The 23252-nt window shown below is 53.7% G+C and overlaps 1 protein-coding gene across 1 annotated transcript; it reads left to right on the top strand.

Moving 5' to 3' along the window:
• Window positions 1-4777: 4777 nt before the first annotated feature.
• RAB11B (RAB11B, member RAS oncogene family) lies at window positions 4778-15566 on the top strand. The gene is made up of 5 exons (XM_042978000.1): window positions 4778-4916; window positions 12188-12383; window positions 13242-13435; window positions 13763-13843; window positions 14542-15566. The coding sequence occupies exons 1-5, from the start codon at window positions 4877-4879 to the stop codon at window positions 14685-14687; spliced, it is 657 nt and encodes a 218-aa protein (XP_042833934.1). The 5' UTR covers window positions 4778-4876; the 3' UTR covers window positions 14688-15566.
• The last annotated feature ends 7686 nt before the right edge of the window (window positions 15567-23252 follow it).

Raw genomic sequence — 23252 nt, 5'->3', positions numbered from 1 at the left:
CACCAAGCCCATCCTATCACAGACAGTTTGGCCTGTAATTGATGGTCCAAAGTGAGGCACTTTTGAGGGGGGGGAAAAATACAAATAGTGGTTGACACTGGAAAAATGGGTGGGATTTGACTGAGAAGTGAGCATGAGGCAGCCTTCTCCAGTGATGGTGACGTTCTGAGCCTTCCTAGAGATGGGTTACTCCGCCATATGCCTTTGTCTCTGTGAATGGACACTGAAGATCTATATTGCATTATATGTAATTTTCACCTTAGAAGAAGAAAACACAAAAAAAAGCCATAAACAAATATTGAACTCGAGTTGATGACATGCATGCTGAAGTGTTTACGGGGGAAGTAGACTAATGTATTCAACTTTCTTTTATTTTTTCCCCCAGCTTTTTTAGATACAACTGACATATGATATTGTGTAAGTTTAAGGTGTACAATGTGTTGATTTCATACACCTATATATTGTGAAATGATTACCACCCTAGTGGTAGCTAACACTTCCATCACATCACATAGTTCTCTTTCTTTCTTTCTTTTTGTTGTTGTGGGGGGGGGGGGGGGGGGGCGGGGGAGAGAATCGCAAGAAGGCTCCATACTGCCAGCACGGGGCCGGATGTGGGGCTCAAACTCACAGAAGCATGAAATCATGACCTGAGCCAAAATCAAGAGTTGCATGCTCGACTGACTGAGCCCCCCAGGCACCCCTGTGGTGAGAACATTTAATGTCTCCTCTCTTAGCAACTTTCAAGTACTAACTAAAATCACCATGCTATACATTAGAGTCCTCCAAATTTTCAATTTTCTTTGAAATGCATCAAAAAATAAGATGATGGCTGGTTGGATAGAGAGATGGATGTATAATAAAGCAAAATGTTAATAGTGGAATCTGGGTATTCTCTGTACAGTTCTTCCCATTTTTCTACGCATTTTTAAAACTTCACAGTAAAATGTGGGCAAGAAAATTCTAGCCAGATCCTGTTGCCTTCTGAAGGCTCTCAGCCTGCCTCGGGGCTCTGTATAAAAAGGGGGGATGGGGCTAGAAAACTGTTCAAGATGGATGGATGAGCAAGAAAGAAGCCTTTCTCCTTGATAGATGATAAAATACTTCAAAACTGGGAAAAAGTTAAGACTTTCTCAGCATGTGGGTCAATGCTGTTTAATGTACTGCCTACAATTGTCACTCATATCTTATGGCTTGGAATATGTGATGCCTTATTTCCAGGACACATGTTAGGGAAAGGCAACATCTGTCTGTGTCCTGAGGGCCCAGCTGCTGTGTGCGTGTGTGTGTGTGTGTGTGTGTGTGTGTTTTGTTCGTTTGTTGTTTTTGTTTTTGTTTTTAAGTAGGCTTTATACCCAGCAGGGGGCTTGAACTCACAACACTGAGATCAAGGGTCAGAAACTTCAGACACTTAATTGACTGAGCCACCCAGGTGTCCCTTAGCTGCTGTTTTAACAGGGGAATATATTTTTCTAATATGCCTCCTAAGTGCTCCTAAGGTAGTAGGGGGCCTCTTTTGGTAGAAGGAAAGTCTGTGACTTTCTTCTCCTGTGACTCTTCCTGGATGATGCTGGGACACAGTAACTTTGCTGGGGGCCTGGCTGAGTACGGGTGATGAACTCCTCAGCTGGAGGCCAGACTCCCTCCAGGCTCCTTGTCTGGGGGTGTCCTATACCAGGCGGGCTTGCATAGTCTCCCTTGAGCCCGTTGTGGTTGTAACTGGTGGGAAGTCCGTCTGTGGAGGTTGGCGGGGAGGGGGTTCCCCCACCTATGCCATTTTAATTCTCAAGCTCTGCCAAGAAAGCTCATCCCCCCCAAACTGTCCCTTCTCCTCCTCTCTTCCGTCTCCAGGAACAACACAAAGAACAACCACCATGACTGGGAACCAAACAAGAGCCAGGATGTGAATCCAGACCCATTCAGCTCTTCAGTGACGTCATTCTCCTGGTTGACTAGAGACTGTGTACTAAAGCTTGGTGTCCTCAGCTCCTGCATCTGGAAAATGGGAGGGGGGGGGCCACTGGTACCCCCCCCCCCCATTCCCACCCCTTTCTGTTCTCCTGGTGCTGTGAGGATTTCATGCAGCAGTAAATGAAAAGCAGTCCAGACAGCGTCTGGCTAGTAGTGAGTACACAATATAAACATCAGTCGTCATTACAAATACTATTATTACTCTGAGCTATGCTGGGGGCAGGAGAAGAGACCCTGACTCAGACCGGAGAAAAACCTTCAGGGTGAAGATGACTTTTCAGGCAATTTTCAAAGCAGGATGAAAATTCCACCAAGAAGGTGGGGGAGGGAGAGGACATTCCAGGAAGAGGACACAGTGACATCAAAAGCCTAGTGACGTCATCAGAAAGTGAAGCTCGCTGGGGGAATCAGCGCATAGCGCCCCCTGTCTGCAGCATTTGGGCAGGAAGTGGGGATGGTGAACTGGGGGCGGGAGGGGATTTGAGCAGGAATGTGCTCTTCAAGCCAGCCACCCAGGAGTGTGCCGACAAAGCCTGGGAGGGGCCACTCTGGTCTGGCTTCCGGTCTCGGCTTTTTCACCTCTTCTGAGCTCTTGGTCCCTGGATCCAACTCTCTAGCCACCACGGCCATCTGGCTGTTCAGATCCATCAGAGTCTCTCACTTGCTGTTGTGTCCGCCCTGAAATGCTGTTCCCACCATTTCCTCCCCTTTCCCCAAACTTAGGGCAAACGCCATCTGCTCCAGGATGCCTTCCCTGGGTCCCTAGCTAAGGAACGCCACGATCACATAATGTGAGTCATTCCCCTCACTGCATGCCTCCCATTCTGAAACTACCTTGTGCGTGTCATTTACTGGTTTTTCATCTGCCTGACCCCATCAGACTGTCAGCTCTGTGAGGGCTGGGACTTTGTCTCATTCGATACTGCATCCTTAGCACCTAGAGTCCTACCTGGCACTTAGCATGTGCTTAGTAAATGTTTACTAAAGGAAGAACCGAAAGGTTTTTAAACAGCAGAGTGAGACGATCTGACTTATGTTTTTAAAAACGGCCCTAGGGGCTCCTGGGTGGCTCAGACCGTTAAGCATCTGACTCTTGATTTGGGCTCAGGTCATGATCTCATGGGTTCCTGAGTCTGAGCCTCCTGTAGAGCCTGCTTGGGATTCCTTCTCTCCCTCTCTCTCTCCCTTTCCTGATTGCGCATGCACTCTCTCTCTCTCAAATAAATAAACTTTAAAAGATAAGATAAAATAAAAGACTGCTCTGACTGGGGCGCCTGGCTGGCTCAGTCGGTAGAATGTATGACTCTTGATCTTGGGGTGGCAAGTTTGAGTACAGGAAAAAGATTCTGTACTGGACAACTGTACTGGTCCAGGGAGTAACGACAGGTCTAGGATTGAGGGGGTGAGAAGTGGTCAGAAATTTAGGAGGGAAGAGGAACAGAATAACGCAACTGAGGGAAAAGAGGGGAGGAAGAAGCAGGGGACTAAGAGAGGAGGAGAGAGAGGAGTCCATGACCTTTGGCTGTGAGATGGGCATTGGAGCAGCACGAAGTAGGGGGTGGCGTGGGGAGAACACAGTCACAGGGGGAGGAGTAGACCTGGAAGAAGAGACCAAATTAGTGTCTGAGATGCCTGTTGGACAATCCAGGGATGAGGGCTAGGAGGCAATTATAGTAATTACAATTATGGTCATAACAAAATAACTAGCACAGAGCTCTCTGGTTATATTATTCATCACTGATCAACTATACATTGAGCACTGGGGACACAGCACCCACAGTGACAGACAGTCCTTGCCTTCATGGGGCTGATGTTCTGCTGGCAGAGGACTAAAGAGACTATATAAATATAAAAATATATAAAAATATATAAAAATATAAAAAATATATATATATATATTTCTTTTCTTTTCTTTTTTTTTTTTTTTTTTTTTTTTTTTTAATAAGCTCTACGCCCAACGTAGGGCCCAAACTCCCCACCCTGACTGAGATCAAGAGTCATAGGCTCCACCGACTGGGCCCGCCAGACACCCCCAGAAATACATAATCTAATGTCAGGTAGTGATAAACCCTCAGGGTGGGGAGGTGGGGATGCGAAATAAAACAAGGCGAGGATTTAGAGAAGGGGAGATCATGTTGGAGAGAGTCTGACGTCCAGGAAGGATTTCATAAATATTTGTTAAAGACTTAATGACAGAAAGTGGATGGTTGATTTACTGAGTGTTTAGGGAATTGATCTAGTTATCCTCAAAAGATTCCAGGAGGTGAGTTCCTTCCGTTATGTAGCGGAGAAAACTGAGGTAGAGGGGTATCTTAATGACTCAGAAACGTAGTGATGGAAACCCAACCAAGCGAGGACAGGGAAACACTAGGTGGAAATCCCCCCTCCCCTACCAGCTCAGAGGCCCCCGGAAACGGTCATTTGCCAGGGCGGAGGAGGCAGAGCAGAGCGTATTGACCTATGACGTCATCGGGACGTTAAATAGCGTAACATCACCTGGACGTAGACCCATTTCCCTTCCCGGACAGGTCCTCTGGTACTCCGGAATCTCCTGAATCAGGCCTCTCATTGGTTACTCGCTCCATCAATCTGTTTCATTCTTACAGTCTTCCGCCCCGCCTTCCAGAGCCCACCTCTGATAGGCTGACGCGGCCGTCACTTCAAAAAGGTCCGCATTCCTTCCGCCTTTCTCCAGGAGACCGAGGGCGAGAGGGGTGGATCCCAGGCAGCGCCCACCCCTGAGGCTCTGCTTCCGCCTGTAATTGGTTGCCCTGGGTGCCGGTCGCTACGCCACCCGCCTCTTATTGGTCATCCATCCGCCGCTCTGCGCGGCGCCGGCTCCGCCCCCGTCGGGTGTTTGTGGTGGGGCTGCGGAGTCGCCGATCCCGCCGGAAGCGCCAGGACAATGGGGACCCGGGACGACGAGTACGACTACCTATTCAAAGGTGCGGTCGGTGGGACACAGACGGGCGAGGGGACGACGGGGAGGTGGCGGACCGAGGCTGCGCTCCAGACCGCTGGGCCCAGGCCGGAGCCCGGGACTTGGGGCCCGGCGGGTCAGGCAGCCGGGAAGGCCAGGGAAGTCTGGGCTCAGTCAGCTTTGCGGACCGGACCGGCGGCCCAGAGAGGCCTGGGGGCCTTGGATGCGCCGAGGCGGGGCTGGGGCCGAGAGGGGGTGGGGCCCGAAGCGGTGGGAGAGGCCGTTAGGGGCGGGGCCTCCGGGAGCGGGGCCTCCCCAGCGTTTGGCGGGCCGGGCTGGATGGAAAGCTCCATTCGAGACGGGGGCGGGGCCGCCAGAGGCGGGGCTAGAGCGTGGTGGGCGTGCCCAAGAAGTGGGCTGGGACGAGGCAGGTGGGGGTGGTGCTCTCGCGGAGTGGGAGGAGCCAGCCCTGATTGGTAGCAGCATGTCTGGGGGCGGGAAGAGACGGCATGGTAGGGGTTGAGGTGTGTGGTAGGGGACCCTGGAGTGGGGTGCTGACCCAGAATTGCTTGGAGGGGCGCCTGGCGGGGGGATTGTGTGTGCCAGGCTCGGTGGTTAACCGCAACAATTATCTTTGAACTCTCAGAACTCTTAATAGAATTATCGAAGTACCCGCCCTTTCCCAAGCATTCCCGCTCATGAATTCGTTACATGAATTCACCCCAGCCCTGTGAAGTCGTCGATATTCTCCAGCCTCTCTCTATGGACTTGGAAACTGAGACCCAGAGAGAGAGGGCACGTGTTGGAGCAGGATTTGAATCCAGGTCAGCTGTGGGCTTTACCACCTGAGTATATATGGGACTAATAAGCCTATCAGACCACCTCTCCCCACACATGCGCACTGGTAGGCCTGCTTTCCGCCAACCTGCTGGAGGATCGTCCCTGCCCAAGGGACAGAGGGCTCTAGAGCCTCGAGTGAGGCCTCGGCAGGTCAGGCAGCCATTGCTGGCCTAGCTCCCTCAGCCTGCAGCCCCAGCTGGGAAGACTCCCGCCATCCACATCGCTGGCGTTGTGCACTGATTTCAGAGTCACTGGCTTCACGGTGCCAACCTGGGCTTTGGCCAGGTCCTGTGCTGTCCGTCCTGGGCTCCCTGGACGACAGTGGTTGCCCTTGATAGCTACCCTGGGGCCCCGTGAGACACCATTGTCCTGCCGCCTGCCGCTTGAGGGTCTGCCTCCCACACCACCTGTTGGTATCTCCCCCTCGTTGGGCAAGCCTGGAGATCCCTGGGAGTGCAGTCTGTGTCCGTCGCTGACCATTGTGTCTGTGGGCTCCTCTAACACGTTGGGGCTGGGAGCCTGGGGATCTTGGGGCTGTGGAGAGCCAGGTGGAGCACTCCCTACCTGAGATATCCATGTGGTGAGAGGCTTCTGGGCTGGGGGAGGGCCCATGCAAAGGCCCAGAATTGGCACACAGCACCGTGGGCCCAAGGAGCTGTGTGCAGGCTGATACGTCACTGGCAGGTGAAGCTGTGTGGTCAGCAAGCATCAGTCCAAGGCCTGACTGAGCCTTGGGGGGTCTCACGTTAGGGGCCGGGGAAGCTCAATCAGGGCTTTGGGGACTGGCGACAGGTGGATCGGACTCCATCCTGCTGCAGCTGGTGCCCGGAGGCCACTGCTCCCCAGGTCCTGGCTGGTCACCCACCTGGATGGGGACCCCCAGGGCAGGGGGCGTTTCCCCAGGAGTCACCGCCAGGTTTTGATGGTCCTTTCCCACTTGTTATTTTCAAGCACTTGCTGTTATAAATAACTCAGCTCAGTGTTTTTCCCAGTCATCTTTTGCCCTTTGGGTTATTTCTTTGAAGTACGTTCCCAGAAGCACCGTTACTGGGTCAGGGGCAGTGGGGCGGCTGCGCGCTTCCCGGGACTCAATCTCCAGAGTCTGCTTCCTGGAAACACAGATCTGGCTTCTGCGGCAATTGGCAGGGGTGGGGGTGGGGAGGTTGCCTGTCCTGCTTTCCTCTCCCACTAGCCTCGTTTCCTGAGTTGGCAGGTGCCCTGCTGACCTTTCCAAGCAGAGTTAGGAGTGAAAGTCTAACCCACAAGGTCAGTACTTCCCAGACTGCAGTCATCTGAGACCACCTATCCACACGGATGCCTTATTGGAGGTCTCCTCATTGTCTTTTCATGTATCTCTTTAAATCCACTCAGTTTTTCACTCATTTAAACGGGAAAAGGAAACTGGGTGGGTCTGGCACATACAGAAGAAAGGAAAAGAAGCCAGCAGGTAGGCAAGCCACCACTGTCCCCTCACTTGCCAGTGACAAGACAGCTGAGACAGAAACATGAATATACTGTCTCCCCGGACCCTCCTAAGACCCCTGTGGCCTGCAGAGGGGCAGGTCTGGGCATTAGACAAGTGCACAAGGTAAGAGTGTACCAGAAAGGGTGACAGGGGCCAACTTTCTTTTTTGTTTGTTTGTTTTTTATCAAATGTTTTGTTTCTTTTTGAGAGAGAGAGAGAGAGAGACAGAGAGAGCATGAGCAAAGGAGGGGCAGAGAGAGAATCCCAAGTGGGCTCCATGCCATCTGCACAGAGCCCAACGAGGGGCTTGAACTCACGAACCGTGAGATCATGACCTGAATCAAAACCAAGAGTCAGATGCTTAACCAACTGAGCCACCAGGCACCCCACAGGGGCCAACTTTCTGACCTCGAGGCTTGCCAGCCCTGCTTCCTGGTCGGAGGGGGCCGTTCAGGAGCGGGGGGGCCAATGATCCTCCTGCCTCCAACCCTGTGCTCAGCCTCCCCCAGGCTTTAGTCACCTTCTGGCCCTTCCCTTGGCACGGAGAGGCCACACTTTTCACCCGGGACACAGCCTGCCCCTTGTTTAGCCCTCCTGCCACCGCCTTGGTTATGTTGGCAGCCACATCACACGTTAGCTCCCTTGACCTCCAAGACCAAGGCCAATAGAATCCCCCTGGGTGTTTTCCTCACTGCACATTCCCCTCCTCCCGCAGGAGTAAGGTTGTTTATTTGTACCTAATTATAGATCTGCACGTTTATCCTGCTAACATTTTATCCTGTCAGCCATGGGGCTATTTTTCCAGCCTGCAGATCAATCCCTGGGGGCCACCTCTGACCTCTCTTCTGGTAGGCCAGGCTGTGGGATCCACAGTGGGAGCAGCTATGTCCCCAAGGGCCGCCGAGGACTTCCTAGAGCCCCTGGCCACTCACCTAGCCTGTGAGGATATGGGTTGAAGTGGGACGCTGCTGAGGTAGCCCAGGACCTTGTCCTCCAGGCTTTGTCTACCCCTGGACCATCTTCAAGTCCTTTTGGGAAAGGGGTCGAGCAGAGAGCTGCAGCCGGCACCCAGGGAACAGGCCAGGCCCCAGTGCTTACCCGCCTCTGCTGAGTGCTTCCGAGGCAGCCTCCTGGCTCTCCAGCCCAGGCAGGCCCCCCACCAGACCCGCCGGGAAGGACCCAAGCGCACCATTTTCCTCCAGTGAGCAGCCTTCCCTGTGTCCTGGCTTTGGGCACCTGTCTGTCGTCTACTCTGATGCCCCAGGACATGGCTGTGGCAAGATTGCCCCCAAGCGCCAGTCCCTGGGGCCTGGGATGGTCAGGGCTGGCTTCCTGCAGGAGAGGCAGGGTCCTGTTCTTGCTGGAGTAGGGGAGCCAGCTCCCCTATCCCCGCAAATGGCCACTCAGTCCATGAATGTCCTGAGTGCGGGCTCCAGGGGTGCCGTGCTATCATGGGGCAGGTCAGAGGACCCTGGGCTTTAAGAGGTGCCAACTCTTTGTTTTTGCCAACTGGGCTTGCCTGCTCTGCCAGCCAAATGGCATGTCCAGGGAGGCAGTTTCCCTGGCCATTGGTGCCACCAACTTCTGTGGAAATTCTACGGGCTGTGTCCTCAAGGGCCCTTTATTTCCCCCAAGACAGTAGATCACTTGTGCCTTGGACAATGCCGTTCTCATTCCCAGCCTGCACAAGGGGCCAGCCTGGCCACTGCCCCACCGGCCACCTCTCTGCATTGGGCACCGTGTGCCAGGGACTGTCCAAGCAGCCTGGCCTTCCCGTCGTTCATCTGGGCCGTGGCTGGTGGCTCTCATCCTGCTCTGGCCTCCACTTTCTCACTGGGGGACCCTGGACCAGGAACTTTGTCACTCTGGGTTGAGTGTCCCCAACTGTAGAAGGGGAATGATAGTATGAACATTTGTCCCAGGGGTGGCCCTGAGAACACAGTCACAAAGCCTTTAGGGCTGAGCCTGGCCTGAGGTGCTAAGGGGCTTGTTGGCTAGGCCACAGCAGAGTGGGTGGGGCCAAGGGGACTCTGAAGTTGTATAGTTGTGCCAAGGCTGGGAAGGGAGGGAGCAGGTAGGGGTGGGGATACAGGGCAGGGCCCAAAAGGCACCCTCTTGGTCATTTCCTGTTCTCTTCCTAAGGGTATAAAAATTGTGAGCACACCCCTCCAGCCTTGCCCAGGTCCCCCTGGCCGCGTGGGAAGGAGAGGGCTTGGGCGTGTAGGTGGTGGGCCCCACAGCATGGCTGAGAGCCACGGGCCCATGTCCGTCCCCACTCTTTCCACCTTTCTCTGATGTCAGCTCGCCATCTTCTGTTGGGCACCCCCAGTGTCACAAGAGAACACTGGCCCTGTTATCACAGGTGTCGTGGGCCAGGCCACATGGTGGTTTGAGGGGAGAGGAGAGGCCTGACTTGAGGGGTTTTGAAGGATGAGCAGGAGTTTGCCATGTATTCCAAGGGTCAGGAAGCCTCCCCCCCCCCCCTCCCGCCCTTGAGCTCAGCCCTGGATGCAGAAGACGGGTTCAAATCCTGATGGACACCTTTCCAGACAGGAGGACCTGGGCAAGTCACTGTCTGGTGAGCATGGTTGGGAGGTAGGAGCGAGCCCGCGTTAGGCTTGGCATTCTCCCGCTTCCTAACCCGTAAAGGTTACATGAGACGTGTGTGTGAGGGGGGTCCACCAAGGGCTTTCTTAGTACAGACTCATTAAAAAAATAATCTTTTTTAACATTTATTCATTTTTGAGAGTGAAAGAGACAGAGCATGGACAGGGGAGGGGCAGAGAGAGAGAGGGAGACACAGGATCCGAAGTAGGCTCCAGGCTCTGAGCTGTCAATACAGAGCCCCATGCGGGGCTCGAACCCACAGACTGTGAGATCATGACCTGAGCTGAAGTCGGACGCTTAACCGACCGAGTCATCCCAGTACAGGCTCATTAAACATTCTTGCTCTTAGTGTTCTTGGCTCTAAAGTAGCCGGCCGAGAGAGGGTGCTGGGTCCTGGGTGCCTTGCCTGCCTCCTCACCTGCGGCCTGAGGATGGTAACCTGGGCATCTTCCAGGGGGCAGGGAGGCTGGGACGCTCCACCGGCCGCCTTGGCATTGGTTCATTCTGCAGGCGTGGATCAGGTGCTTCCTGCGTGCTGGGCGCTGCACCAGGCTGGGACCCAGCAGGGAAGGAGACTGTCTGAGGTTCCTGCCCTTGTAGCCCAGTGGGAAAGACTAAATAAATAAGTGAAGGCTGCAGTGTGAGAGAGCGGGGAGAGCTGTGGAGGAAGTCAGGTGGGGCAGGGAGTGGGCTTTTAAGCGGATGGCAGCGAAGGCCTCTTTGGTCGAGTGCCATCAGAGGGACCACACCGAGGAGACGAGGGCAGACACCAGGCAGGTACCTGCGGAAGAATGGTCCAGGCGAAGTGCAACGTGCCCCTGTATATCTCCTAGTCCTGGTGAGGAGGCCGTGTGGCAGGAGCAGAGTGGGCGAGAGGGAGAGAGGGAGGAGGGGAGGGCAGGGAGGGCACGGGGCAGGTCATGCAAGGCTCTGTGGGTGGTCCTGGACTTGGACTTTTACCCCAGGGAGGTGGGCACCCTGGAAGACTGTGGGCAGAGGAGGGCGGGGCCTGGCTTGGCAGCTCACAGGCGCCCTCTGGTGGCCTCCAGGAAAACAGCCTGTTGGTACGAGCGTGACCACCAGGGCTGCGGAGGGACGCGTGTGTTGCGGACCAGAGTGGGGGCAGTGACGCCGGTCAGAAGCCGTGGGAATTTGGGCATGCACATAGACAACTTTCCACCGAGGAAAAACTTTTAACTAGGGCTGTGGGTGACTAAGGCTACAGCCCCCGTGACTTTCCACTGGACAGACCCACCCTTGGGTGCCAGAGCCCAAGGCCCCCACGTGTGGTTTCCGCCTGGGGTCTCTGGCCAGACAGCCACGTACTGTTACTTCTACGTTGTAGGTATAGCCGCGCGTGCGTGTGCGGCACATACACTGTGCACACACAGACGTGAGACTACCTGGGTCTAAGGACAGCCTCTTGGGCTCAGACTCCTGGACCATGTCATGTGGCCCTATCACAGAGCCTGGGATGCCTTGGCCCCTAGAGGCAATGCTTCTATGGCTGGGGCAGGAAACTTGGGAAAGAGAGGGATAAAGGCAGAGACTGGAGGGGCCTGCTCTGCCCTCCTCAGGACGACTCTTGCTCTGGATGTCTGCAGAAAGGGCTGACTCTGGGGCTGTGGAGGTGGCGGTCTCTGTCCCCTCCCAGCTGCATCCAGAGGGCACATTCCTGTTCCGCATGAACCAGCTGTGACTGTGCTGGGGCCCGAATGTGGATTGGCTCGCAGCAGCTCTCCAGAAGGAAGCAGAGGGTGGGCGCGGGGGGGGGGGGGGGGGGGGGGGGGGGGGGGGGGGGGAGGGGTGAGGCTTCCCATTTCCTGTTACTTACAGCTCCAGAGACAGACCCCTGCAGGTAAGAACCTAGGGGAACTGTAGTAATAACCGCTCTCCTGCCTGTCTTAGCACGCTAGATGCTAGCGGAGTTCTGATCCTGCCATTTCTCCTCGAGTCCCCCTCTTGCAGAAAAGGCAGCCCAGAGAGGTTAAGTGACTTGCCCAAGGTTGCCCAGCCCTGGAGCTTTCTTGGCCACCGGGCTGCCGTGGAGGTTCAGGGGTTCCGAGTGGGATCCCCACCCTGCCTGCCTGCCAGAATGTCTGGGTCCCTACACCGCAGCTGAGGCAGCTCTGCTCTGAAGAGACCAGAGACGGCAGGGGTGTCGTGCTGTCCGCAGTGGCTGTGCTTCTGGAAGCCCAGAGCCTCTGTTTGCTTCTGCCCCGGGAAACGCGGTGCCTCGGGCTCCGACCGCCCTGATGTCGGTTTCCAAGTTGGCTCCGCACCTGGGACGCCACCGTTCTATAGGTGGACGTGGGTGGTGTGTGGGCCGTGGCTCGGGGACGCCGGCCCGCAGAGTCTTACCCGTGTCCCTCCTGCCCCCAAAGTGGTGCTCATTGGGGACTCAGGCGTGGGGAAGAGCAACCTGCTATCACGCTTCACCCGCAACGAGTTCAACCTGGAGAGCAAGAGCACCATCGGCGTGGAGTTTGCCACCCGCAGCATCCAGGTGGACGGCAAGACCATCAAGGCGCAGATCTGGGACACCGCCGGCCAGGAGCGCTACCGTGCCATCACCTCTGCGTGAGCGACAGGGCCGGGGTGATGCAGGCAGCCGTGGGTGGGGGGGCCCCTGGGGAGAAGGATGGGTAGGACTCGCGTCGGAGGAGGAGAGAGCGGATCTCTGAGGGTGGGGGGCCCGCGGTGGAGGGACAAGACCCCCAGGAGCTAGGGGATCCTCGGGAAGACCCGTGTGCCCAGTCTCGGCCACTCTGTGACCCCGGGGCAGGCATGTCCTGCAGTGTCTCTGGCCCCCGGAGTCCCGAGAAGCCCTGCGATTTTGCTGGGAGCTGGCTGCACGATGAGAGTTGTTACCCCGGACCGGCTTGGGCCCCTGTGGCCGCTCGCCAGCCCTGCCTGCCTTCCCTCAGCTTCCCTCTGCGCTTCAGCTCCCACCTGGTCCCACACCTGTCCTGTCCTCCCACGCGGCTCCCGGTGCTCCCCGGCCACCAGTACCCACTGGGGCTGCCTCTTCCCAGACCTTCCCTGTCCGTCGGCTGCGTCCTCCGGACTACCCCCGCTGGTCACCTTCTCATGTCCTTAATCCCTCGGGATGGGTGTGTGTCTGTCAGCCTCCTTGGTGGTCAGGCTGGCCGAGCCTTTGGTGGGCGCTGGAGCTTTTGCCCAGCGGTGGCCCTTTCCTTCTCCCCTTTTGTGGCTGACCCCAAGGGTGTCTTCTGACTTTGGGTCCCAGACTACTTCCTCTGGTCCCGTATTCCCGAGCTGAACCTGGGGAGCAGAGCCTGAACCTCGGCCACGGCTGCCCCTCGGGCGGGCCCTGTGCCTCCTGCTCTGTGTGTGGGCTGAGGAGTGCCGCCCCCGGAGCCTGGTGCAGGGAACTGGCGGCCGGCTCAGGCTTGGGCCCCGCGTCCTGCCCCACAGCTACTACCGCGGCGCGGTGGGTGCCCTGCTGGTGTATGACATCGCCAAGCACCTGACCTACGAGAACGTGGAGCGCTGGCTGAAGGAGCTGCGGGACCACGCCGACAGCAACATCGTCATCATGCTGGTGGGCAACAAGAGTGACCTGCGCCACCTGCGGGCCGTGCCCACTGACGAGGCTCGTGCCTTTGCAGGTGAGTCACGCTGGGCCGGAGCGGGTGAGGCTGGGGGCTGCCGGGGCTTCCCCCACGGGCCACATTCCCGAAAGGCATGTGACTGAGGCATCGGAGAAGCATCTGGAAGTCAGGCAGCACCCCCACCCCGGCCCCTGCCATCTTCCCTGTCTGCGCCCACGGCCTCAGTGCCAGCTTCCCCTTCCTGATGCGTGGGCATCTCAGTCCTCTCTCTTTGACCCCGACCCTTCTTTTTCCTGGGCCAGGCAAGCAGGGTCCCCGAGAGGGTGCAGCACAGCACCTTCCACCACCTCCCCGCTCACCTGGGCATTATTCTTTTTGTTCCAGAAAAGAACAACTTGTCCTTCATTGAGACCTCAGCCTTGGATTCCACCAACGTAGAGGAAGCTTTCAAGAACATCCTCACAGGTAGGTGGTCACAGGGCCTGGCTGAAGCCACAGTGGCCCCCCCGCGTGCCTGGGGAGGGTGGGCGTGAAGGGAGCACCGGCCACTTGGGTTGCAGGCTCCGGAACATAACCTCTGGAGCTTTATTCTTTAAACCTGTGAGTGGGTCTGGACTGAGAACAGACTTGGCGTGCTCCATGGGCTCAGGCCAGATCGCCGCCCTGCTGGCACTCAGGACATAGAGACCCTCCCTCCACCCAGCTTCTCCAGGGGGCCCTCCCTGGCTTCACCAGAGAACAGCCAGCTTGGGCAGCTGCTGAGCAGGCGGCATCAGGGGCGCAGGGCCCTCGGGCTTCTGAGAGTTTATTCTGGGGGGGTTGGGGGGGAGGGGAGCTCTGATCTTACAGGATCAGAGGCCGGGCGGGGGGGGGGGGTGGGGGTGGGGGAGGACTATATGTGACCCGATACGGTCTTGCCTTGCTGAGCACACAGCCAGCACTGGGTGAGGGTGGAAACCTCCAGGAGCCCACCCCCCTGCCACGGTTCCCCTTGACCTGATGGGGGGCACAGTGGGGGCTGTGGGCTCAGCCTGGGGGGGAGGCGGGGGCAAGGCTTGAGGTCTAGATGAGCCCTGAAGGGGGGCGGGGCGCGCAGCGCGCTCACCCCCTGCTCTCCCCACTCCCCCACCCCCCCCCCCCCCCCCCCCCCCCCCGCACCGCAGAGATCTACCGCATCGTGTCGCAGAAGCAGATTGCAGACCGCGCTGCCCACGACGAGTCCCCCGGCAACAACGTGGTGGACATCAGCGTGCCGCCCACCACCGACGGACAGAAACCCACCAAGCTGCAGTGCTGCCAGAACCTGTGACCGCCCCGCGCCGCCCCGCGCGTGCGTGCACGTCCTCGTCCTCCGCCCGCCCCTCCCCCCGCCGTCCTCCCTGCCCTCCCCTCTCCGCCCCCTCCGTGACTGGCTCCTGCCCTCCCATCGAGCTCCGCATGGCTGGCCGGCCGTGGCCCCGGAAGAACAGGAGTGGGCGGCACCTGCCGGCCCGCTCGCTCGAGGAAAGCCGGAAGCCCCGGTTTCTTCTGGGGCCTCGGTGTGCATCTCGGCGGGGCGGGGCGCATGGGCCAGGAGGATGGGCGCACCGAGCGGGCTTCTCCGGTTTTCCACGGCAGACTCCAGGGAGCGATTGCCTCCCACCCTCTGTGGCCAGTTGGCCCAGCTGGTCCGCGGTCCCCATCCGGAACCCCCTTCCGGGCTGATGCTCGAAGAGCAAGGCGCCAGGGGGCCGGGGCAGGCGGACACTCTCGGCTCTCGGCATCCCTGTCCCCCCACGCACAGCCAGCACCGGCACACGCCTTCGACCTCTCCCGTGCGTGCGCGACTCCAGCTCCCGCCTGTAGATTTATGCTGGGAGAAGACCCCCCCTCTCCCCCTCCCCCTCCTTTTGCACGCGGCGCGCTCTCCGGCCCTTCCCTGTGCCCCCCTCTGTCTTGTCTCCCGTCTGGTCCGGAACCTGTTTGCAAGTGAAGCAATATCTCCGTGTTTTGTATATACAACCGCTCTTGTAGCCTTTGGTTTTTTGTTATTGTAGAGAAACACAGATTCTTTATACACTTTGTAAGATTTACGCCAAACCCCAGCTCTCGATCTCTTATTCTCCCTGTGGCCCCTGCACTGTTGCCCCGGATGCCTCATTTCTTCAGCCCGTTACTAAAATGTATACTCCGACTTCCTGTACAGAAACCTGCCGCTGCGCCTTTGTCTTCTTTCTCTCCGCCAGGCGGCCACACCTGGGTCCTCCTCGCTGCCCACGCCCTGCTGCGGGCTGCCTCACCCTGGCCCGGCCCCACAGGCAGCTAGAAGACCAGGTTGAGGCCCCGCTCGGGACAATGCGGAGGCCCACGAGCTGACCCCAGGGGCCTTGGCCTGGGGGGGGAGGGGGGGCGGGGGTGGGGGGGGAGAGGATCGGATCCTCTCTAAGCTGCCCCTGTGGCTGGGGGGGGGGGGTATTAAATTTCCTGGCCTAGGATCCAAGGGTGCCTCCTGGCGGGGGAGGAGGGGGGCGTGAGCCGTGTCCACTGCCCTCCATTCGCAGCCTTGGGGTTGTTCATCCCTGCTGTCCACGGCTGCCTCATCACCTGGGGTCCCCGCAAGGACAGGCGAGAGGGGCTGCTCTGGGGAACGTTGGTGGTACCAGAGCCACCCCGGCTCTCCCCATCCCAGACTGACCTTTAAGGAGGGCCCAGTGGGAGGGAGGCAGGTAGCCCGGAGTTCTCTGCCTCTCCCCAGGATCCAGCTTCTCCCCTGGTCCCTGTGGGCAGAGCTGGCCTGAGGACCATTTCCCACTATATAGGAAGTGTGGCTATCCCCCTCCCCCCCCAGCCCAGGCCTGTGTGGACCCCCCAGCCCATCCGTGCTCTAGCCACGGGACTCACTGTGGCCCCTCAGGTGAGGGCAGGGGGCTGTTATAGAAGTTCCACCCTCTGGCATGAGGCCCCTTATACCCTTGACCCCTAGAAGAGCCACCAGAGAAGGGGGTCTAGTCTCTCCCAATTTCAGGCTTTGGCCACCTTGCCTGGAGGGCTGAGCAAACCCAGAGAGGCCTTCCAGAAGAGCCCTGAGCCACAGGGAGCCGTTCCTATAGAGTTGGAGTGAGCCAGGGAGCAGCGTGGGCCAAGGCCACCAGTGGGACAGTGGGGGGGATCTGGTGGGGCCACACACTCCAGGGGCCATTCACACAGACCTCGGGGGTGCTGAATCCATTTGGGCAGTGTGGGCATGGGGGAGGGGGGCAGAGAGTGGGTGGGGGCTTCGGGTGGGCCAGGTGAAGTAATGAGGCACCCTGGCGGGTTTCAGGTAGTCCAGAGATCAGATCTTTCCTGAGCCCCTGTGATTGGCCAGGCCGGAGGCACGTACCGGGGAACAAGACTAACCCGACACTGTTCCCTTGGGGGGTCACGCAGTCCAGTGATGCTGTTTCGATGACTCAGATTTCAGTGATTTAATAAGTGCGGCATGTTCATTCAGTGCTAGGCGCTGTTCTTAAGTCTCTCTTTTTTTTGTATGGTAAAATAAACACATTAAATTGGCCATCTTGACCATTTTCAACATACAGTTCAGTGGCATTAAGTACATTCAGTGTTGAGCAGCCACCCCCACCATCTGTCTCCAGAACCTTCCATCTCCCCAAACTGTCCCCATGAAACACGGACTCCCCTGCCCCTGCACCACTCTCCCGGCTCCCACCATCTATCTACCTTCTGTCTCTGTGGATGGAACTCCTCTGAGGACCTGGGGACCTCCTGTGAGTGGGATCCTACGGTATGTGTTCTTTTGTGTTTGACTTATTTCACTGAGCATAAGGCCTTCGAGGTCCGTCCACATCGTAGCAGGTGTTAGAATTCCCTTTTTGACAAAAGGCTGAATGATAATAGTGCATCGTATGGATATTCATTCCTCTTCCTGTTTGTCCATTCATCCATCGATGGACACCAGGATGGCTTCCACTTGTTGGCCATTGTGGATAACGCGGCCGTGAACATGGATGTACAGATATGTGTTCGGGTCCCTGTTCTCAATCCTTTCAGGTACATACCCAGAAATGCAACTGCTTGGGTCTATGGTAATTCTGTGTTTAATTTTGTGAGGAACTGTATCAACCTAAATAAATTGTGACATAAAAGACAAGAACACTCCAGGGGCGCCTGGGTGGCTCAGTCGGTTGAGCGCCCTACTTCAGCTCAGGTCATGGTATCACACTCTGTGAGTTCGAGCCCCACATCGGGCTCTGTGCTGACAGCTCAGAGCCTGGAGCCCGCTTCTGCTTCTGTGGCTCCCCCTCTCTCCGCCCCTCCCCTGCTTATGCTCTGTCTCTCTCTGTCTCAAAAATAAAAACATTAAAAACAACTTAAAAAAAAAAAGACAAGAACATTCCACACAATGTGAGTCTTTGACATGTCATGGTATTCATAATGACCCTAGGAGGCGGGCATAGCTTACTAGCCCTGATTTAGAGATGAGAAACGGAAGCAAGGGACTTGCCCTGGGTCCCACAACTAGAAAGAAGCAAACAACTTTTAACATCAGAGCTGTTGGTAACCACTAAGCTATGAGACCTCACCCAGTGTTTATTGAGTGCCTACCAGGGGCCAGAAAGCCCTAACAAATGGAGAAAATGCCCGAGAGAAAAGACGGGGAAGAATTTTTTTTTTTTTACATTAATTAAGGAGATTTTATTACAAAATATTTTTGTTTGTTTGAGAAAGAGAGAGAGCGGGGCGCCTGGGTGGCTCAGTCAGTTAAGCGTCCGGCTTCCGCTCAGATCATGATCTCACGGTTTGTGAGTTTGAGCCCCGAGTTGGGCTCTGTGCTGACAGCTCGGAGCCTGGAGCCTGCTTTGGATTCTGTGTCTCCCTCTCTCTCTGCCCCTCCCCCACTCATGCTCTCTCAAAAATAAATAAACATTAAAAAAATTTTTAATAAAAAAGAGAGAGAGAAAGCAGGGGAGGGATAGAGAGAGAGAGAGAGAGAGAGAGAGAGAGAGAGAATCCCAAGCAGGCTCTGTGCTATCAGCTCAAACTGTGAGATCATGGCCTGAGCCAAAATCAAGACTTGGACGCTTAACCCACTGAGCCACCCAGGTGCCCCACAAAAGATTTTAAACACATAAAAGTGGAGAGAATAGTCTAAAGAACCCCTATCAGCCCATCACCCAACTTCAGCCAATCTGGTTTCACCCTATTCTCTTCCTGTGTGCCAATTCCAGACACATTCCAGCCCTAATATTTCAGTACCTCTCTCTAAAATACAAAGACTTGTGCCTGGGTGGCTAAGTCAGTTAAGTGTCTGACTCTTGATTTCGGCTCAGTGAGTGATCTCATGGTCATGGGATCCAGCCCTGTGTGAAGTCCCAGGTTGGGCTCTGCACTGGCGGTGTGGAGCCTCTTGGGATCTCGCTCTCTCCCTCTCTCTCTCTCTCTCTGACCCTTTCCTGTTCGCATGCATGCACATGCACTCTCTCTCATAAAATAATTAAATTAAATTAAGTTAAAACTTGTATTGTGGTCACTCCGTCTGAATTTTTCTGGTAGCATCCCTGTGATCTCTCCCTTTTTGTTTTTTAAAAATTTGAGATAAAGTTCACCCAACCTAAACCTCTCCGTTCGAAGCATTTAAAAATGCACATCCAGCGGTTTCGAGTATATGCACAAGGTTGTGCAAACATCATCACACTCTACAACGGAATTGTTTGCACCACTCCAAAAAGAAACCCTGTACCCATTAAGCAGTTCCTCCCCATTTCCCCTTCCTTCCCCAGTCTCTGGCAACCACCAATCCGCTTTCTGTCTCTAGGGACCTCTAGGGTGTCATTTAACATGTCCCTTTGTCCCCTGCATTTCCTGTAAATTAATAGATGTGGAGTGTGATCAGATTTGGGACTGAGCACTTCGGAGGTGATGTGGGCACGCACTAGGAGGCAGATGATGTCAGCATGTCTCATTTGTGGCGCGTGTCTCCTTTGTAGCTGCTGCAAAGTATCGCTTAGGTTCACAACCCATTAGGGTTACAGAATGGCGATATTCGAAATCTAGCCTTCCTCACGTATTTTCTAGAATACATCTGTAAAGAGAAGTTTCCCTTCATCTACGTAGTTACCCTGATTTGTGGATTGTACGGGCCAGCATAAATACTTCATTCTTTGTCCGCTTTGGAATTTCATAATTTTCGAGATTTTGAGTGCCAACTCAAAGGCTTCCCAAGAAGCCTTCAGTCACTGTTGCGTTGTTTTTGTTTTTGTTTTTTTAGTTAACGTGCATGAATTTAACTCCTTTGTTGGAGCCACGCTTTCAACCAGTGTGGCCAATGGGGGTGGAATTGAGTAGGCGGTATATATCTGGGACTGAGTCTTGACCAGTGTATCTAGGAGTTAGGCTATACACGGGGTGGGGGAGTGGAAAAGAGTAGATGTACTGGGGATCATGAGACATAGGTTTCCCAGTCAGAGGAGGAAGTTAGAAATATGCAAAGTGTCTGGGATAAAGTTTGGTGTTAGATTAGAATTAGAGGTATGGGTGTGCACTCGTGGTTTTAAAGATGGATGGATGGATGGATGGATGGATGGACAGACAGATGATAGACAGGCAGGTAAATGTCTCTAAATAGGTACATACACACACGTATGACAATGAGAAAAGTAAGAATTGATAACCACTGTAGTAACAGTGACCACACCTAGCAACCAGTTCTTGCTTTTTAAATGTCATTCCCCATGAAAACCAGGGCTCCTTGGGACAAATGGTTGCTTCCAGAGCTGGGGCAGGTAAAAATAACAAGAAAATGCCACCTTGGAACATTTTGTTGAGCCAGTATATAAGGAAGTGCTCGAAGACGGAGGTAGAAAAGTTATTTGGCAACCGTAATCTGGTTTTAAAAAAGGCTGACACCTCCATGCCACTCCCTTCTTCCTGCCTTGATTGAGGATATGATGCCTGGAACCCCAGCAGCCATCTTCACTACCATGAGGAAAAGACCAAAAACCTCTCAGAGTCGCTGACCCTATTATCATCGTTTGACCAAGCCAATGCCGGCAGCCATCCTCCTCCAGAATGCTTTATTTATTTTTTAAAAATAAAACCTTCTTTGTCTAAAGTAACGTTAACAACAAAATTAAAAAAAAAATTGGTGTGTCATCAATGGATAATAAATCTAGTGGGTGAAAGTTTGTTGAGGAACCAGATATTGCATTAATTTCAAAGTCTTTTCCCATAAAGCACCATTGACAAGTGGAACATACTAGCTCAGGCTGGACACCCGGCAGACACGATTTTCAACAGGCTAGCATAATCAGTAATGGAAGAAATCAACATTCTATGCCTCCGGATATATGCACTGAGAATGCTTTATCACTTCTGTAGTTCTTGTTCCAAGTGCCTAAATCATGACAAAACAGTAGACACACATACATTGAGGAACTTTCTGCAAAATGGCTAGCTCATACTCTCCCAAAGCATCAAGGTCGTGAAAGACAAAGATTGAAGAATTGTTACCGAATGAAGGACACTAAAATTAGAAAAATACAGTGTATGATCTGGAATAGATGCTGCAGCTTTAAAGGACCTCGTGGGAAGGGTGCCTGAGTGGCTCAGTCGGTTAGGCGTCCTACTCTTGGTTTTGGCTCAGGTCATGATCCCAGGGTTGTGGGATCGAGCCCTGTGTCGGGTTCTATGTCGAGCATGGAGCCTGCTTAAGATTTGCTTTCCCCTTTGTCTCGTAGACACACACACAAACAAACTTTTGGGACTTTCTTGAAACTTTGAATGGGATTTGGGAATTACATGGTACTCTTGGATCAGTATTAACTTCCTGGTTTTGAAGGTGGTACTGTGTTTATGTGGAAGAGTGTGCTTATACTTGAGAAATATACACTGGAAGGGTGCCTGGCTGGCTCAGTCCACAGAGCATGAGACTCTCAATCTTGGGGTCATGAGTTTAAGCCCCGCATTGGTGTAGAGATTACTAAAAAAAAACAAAAACAAAAACAAAAACAAAAAAACAGACAAGAAAAAAATAAAGGATTCAGAAATGTTAACAAGTGAAGAATCTGGGCAAGAATTTGTAGGAGCTCTGTAACTTTCACTTCTGCAATTTTCATGTACATTTGACTTTTTTATTTTGAAGTAAACTCTGTGCCCAATGTGGGGCTTGAAGTCATGACCCCCCAGATCAAGAGCCACATGCTCTACAGACTGAGCCAGCAAGGTGCCCCAATGCTATTTTGAGATAAGAATTTTTAAAACCCCAGTGAGTGGATTTAAACATTTGACGTGTTTTGATCAACTGCAACCATTCCCCTTATTGCAGGGCAAAATAATCCCATTTGTGGCCAGTGAGAGCTTCTTAGTTGGTCTCCCACTGACATTGCCTCACTAGGTAATGTCTTTGATAATGCCTGTGCTTTCTGGTATACCAGAATGCACCAGGTTCATCTTGTACATTCCCTGCTTCAGACCCAGAATCAGATATTTCCTAGGTACCCTGGCTCATTCAATTGGAAATGGTGTTTAGAGACCATGATCTGGGCTTAAGGAGTGCTCATTGCAACAAAGTCAGTCTTTGTTTCAGAACTTTTCAGTGGACAGAGCTAGGAAATGTATTTTTTAATGTTATTTATTTATTTTGAGAGAGAGAGACAGAGACAGAGACAGAGACAGAGAGACAGAGACAACGTGAGCAGAGGAGGGGCAGAGAGAGAAAGAATCCCAAGCAGGCTCCGAGCTATCAGTGCAGAGCCCCACATGGGGCTTGATCTCACCAACTGTGAGATCGTGGTCTGAGCTGAAATCAAGAGTCGGGCAATCAACCGACCAAAGAAATGTTTGCTTTTTATATAGGTGAAATGTATCGCAACACTCTCAATTCAAATTCAAGACTGCAGGGTTTTTATTAATGTGATCAACTTTATACTCCCTACTTCCTTCACTCCCTCTGAAAATCCCAGTCCTTGACATCAGTGTAAGTACTCCTTTGCTTTCGCTTTATCCCAAACTAAATATGCCACAAGTTCAGAATAACAATTGCAACATCACCATCAACAATATAGTAGTGGTATGCAGACAAACTGTCCTGGTCTCAAGTCAGTAGGAGTTCATCTCCGTGTCATTTTGTACCAACTGGATACAGGGTTTCCTTTGTTTTATTTTTGTTTTCAGGGCTATCTTTACGGTTTAAATTTTGTTTTATAATTATGTAAAATTTTTACATGGTTGTAAAACCAAATATATAAGACAGGGTATATTTTTTAAGAGTCTAACTTGTATCTTTGTCCCCTTCCTTCTACCTCTTCCCTCTAACCTTTTAAACAATGTTACGATTTATCTTTTCACTTTTGAAAAATAAAGCCAGTACAACACAACAGAATGTAACTGAGGTCATTGAACTGGCCTGTGTATTCCATAAAGATAGGGCAGGAGAGGAAGGAAATACTGAGGCAATTCTCCATCCTACCTCAGCTCTTTGCATGTGCTTGAACTCTCTGCCTGGGATTCTTCCTCCCTCTCTTCTCCTAGTTCACCTCTACTCCTAGTTTTCAGTTCAATTGCTTCTTTTTCAAGGAAATATTTTTGGACTTTCCAAATTATTCCATGATATGCCCCCTCTCACTTGCCAGAATTTATTGCTTTTATAATTAATAATTAACTATACAATTGGTTGTTTAATTCCCTGGATTAAGGTCCGTGAAGGCAACAGTATTTGTCTTACTCAACCTTGCGTCCTCAGCGCCGAGGACAGTGCTTGGCACATAACAGGCCCTCTTATTGATGTTTATTGCATCCAGTGAATGAACCTATTGCGTGAGGGAATGAATAAGTGAATGATGAGTACATGACCTTGGCTTTAGGCTCTTCCATGGCCCCCATCCTCTCTGGGCTG

The sequence above is a fragment of the Panthera tigris genome, chromosome A2 (assembly GCF_018350195.1).
Source record: "Panthera tigris isolate Pti1 chromosome A2, P.tigris_Pti1_mat1.1, whole genome shotgun sequence".
In the NCBI taxonomy this organism is placed as follows: Eukaryota; Metazoa; Chordata; class Mammalia; order Carnivora; family Felidae; genus Panthera; species Panthera tigris.
This window is presented reverse-complemented; position numbering and strand designations above follow the sequence as displayed.

What these genes read in the sequence shown, in the direction of transcription:
- RAB11B (XM_042978000.1), top strand. Translation starts at nt 4,877, where the DNA reads ATGGGGACCCGGGACGACGAGTACGACTACCTATTCAAAG. An exon ending in TACCGTGCCATCACCTCTGC is followed by an intron (nt 12,384 to 13,241) that starts GTGAGCGACAGG and finishes CCTGCCCCACAG; the next exon opens with CTACTACCGCGGCGCGGTGG. An exon ending in CGAGGCTCGTGCCTTTGCAG is followed by an intron (nt 13,436 to 13,762) that starts GTGAGTCACGCT and finishes TTTTTGTTCCAG; the next exon opens with AAAAGAACAACTTGTCCTTC.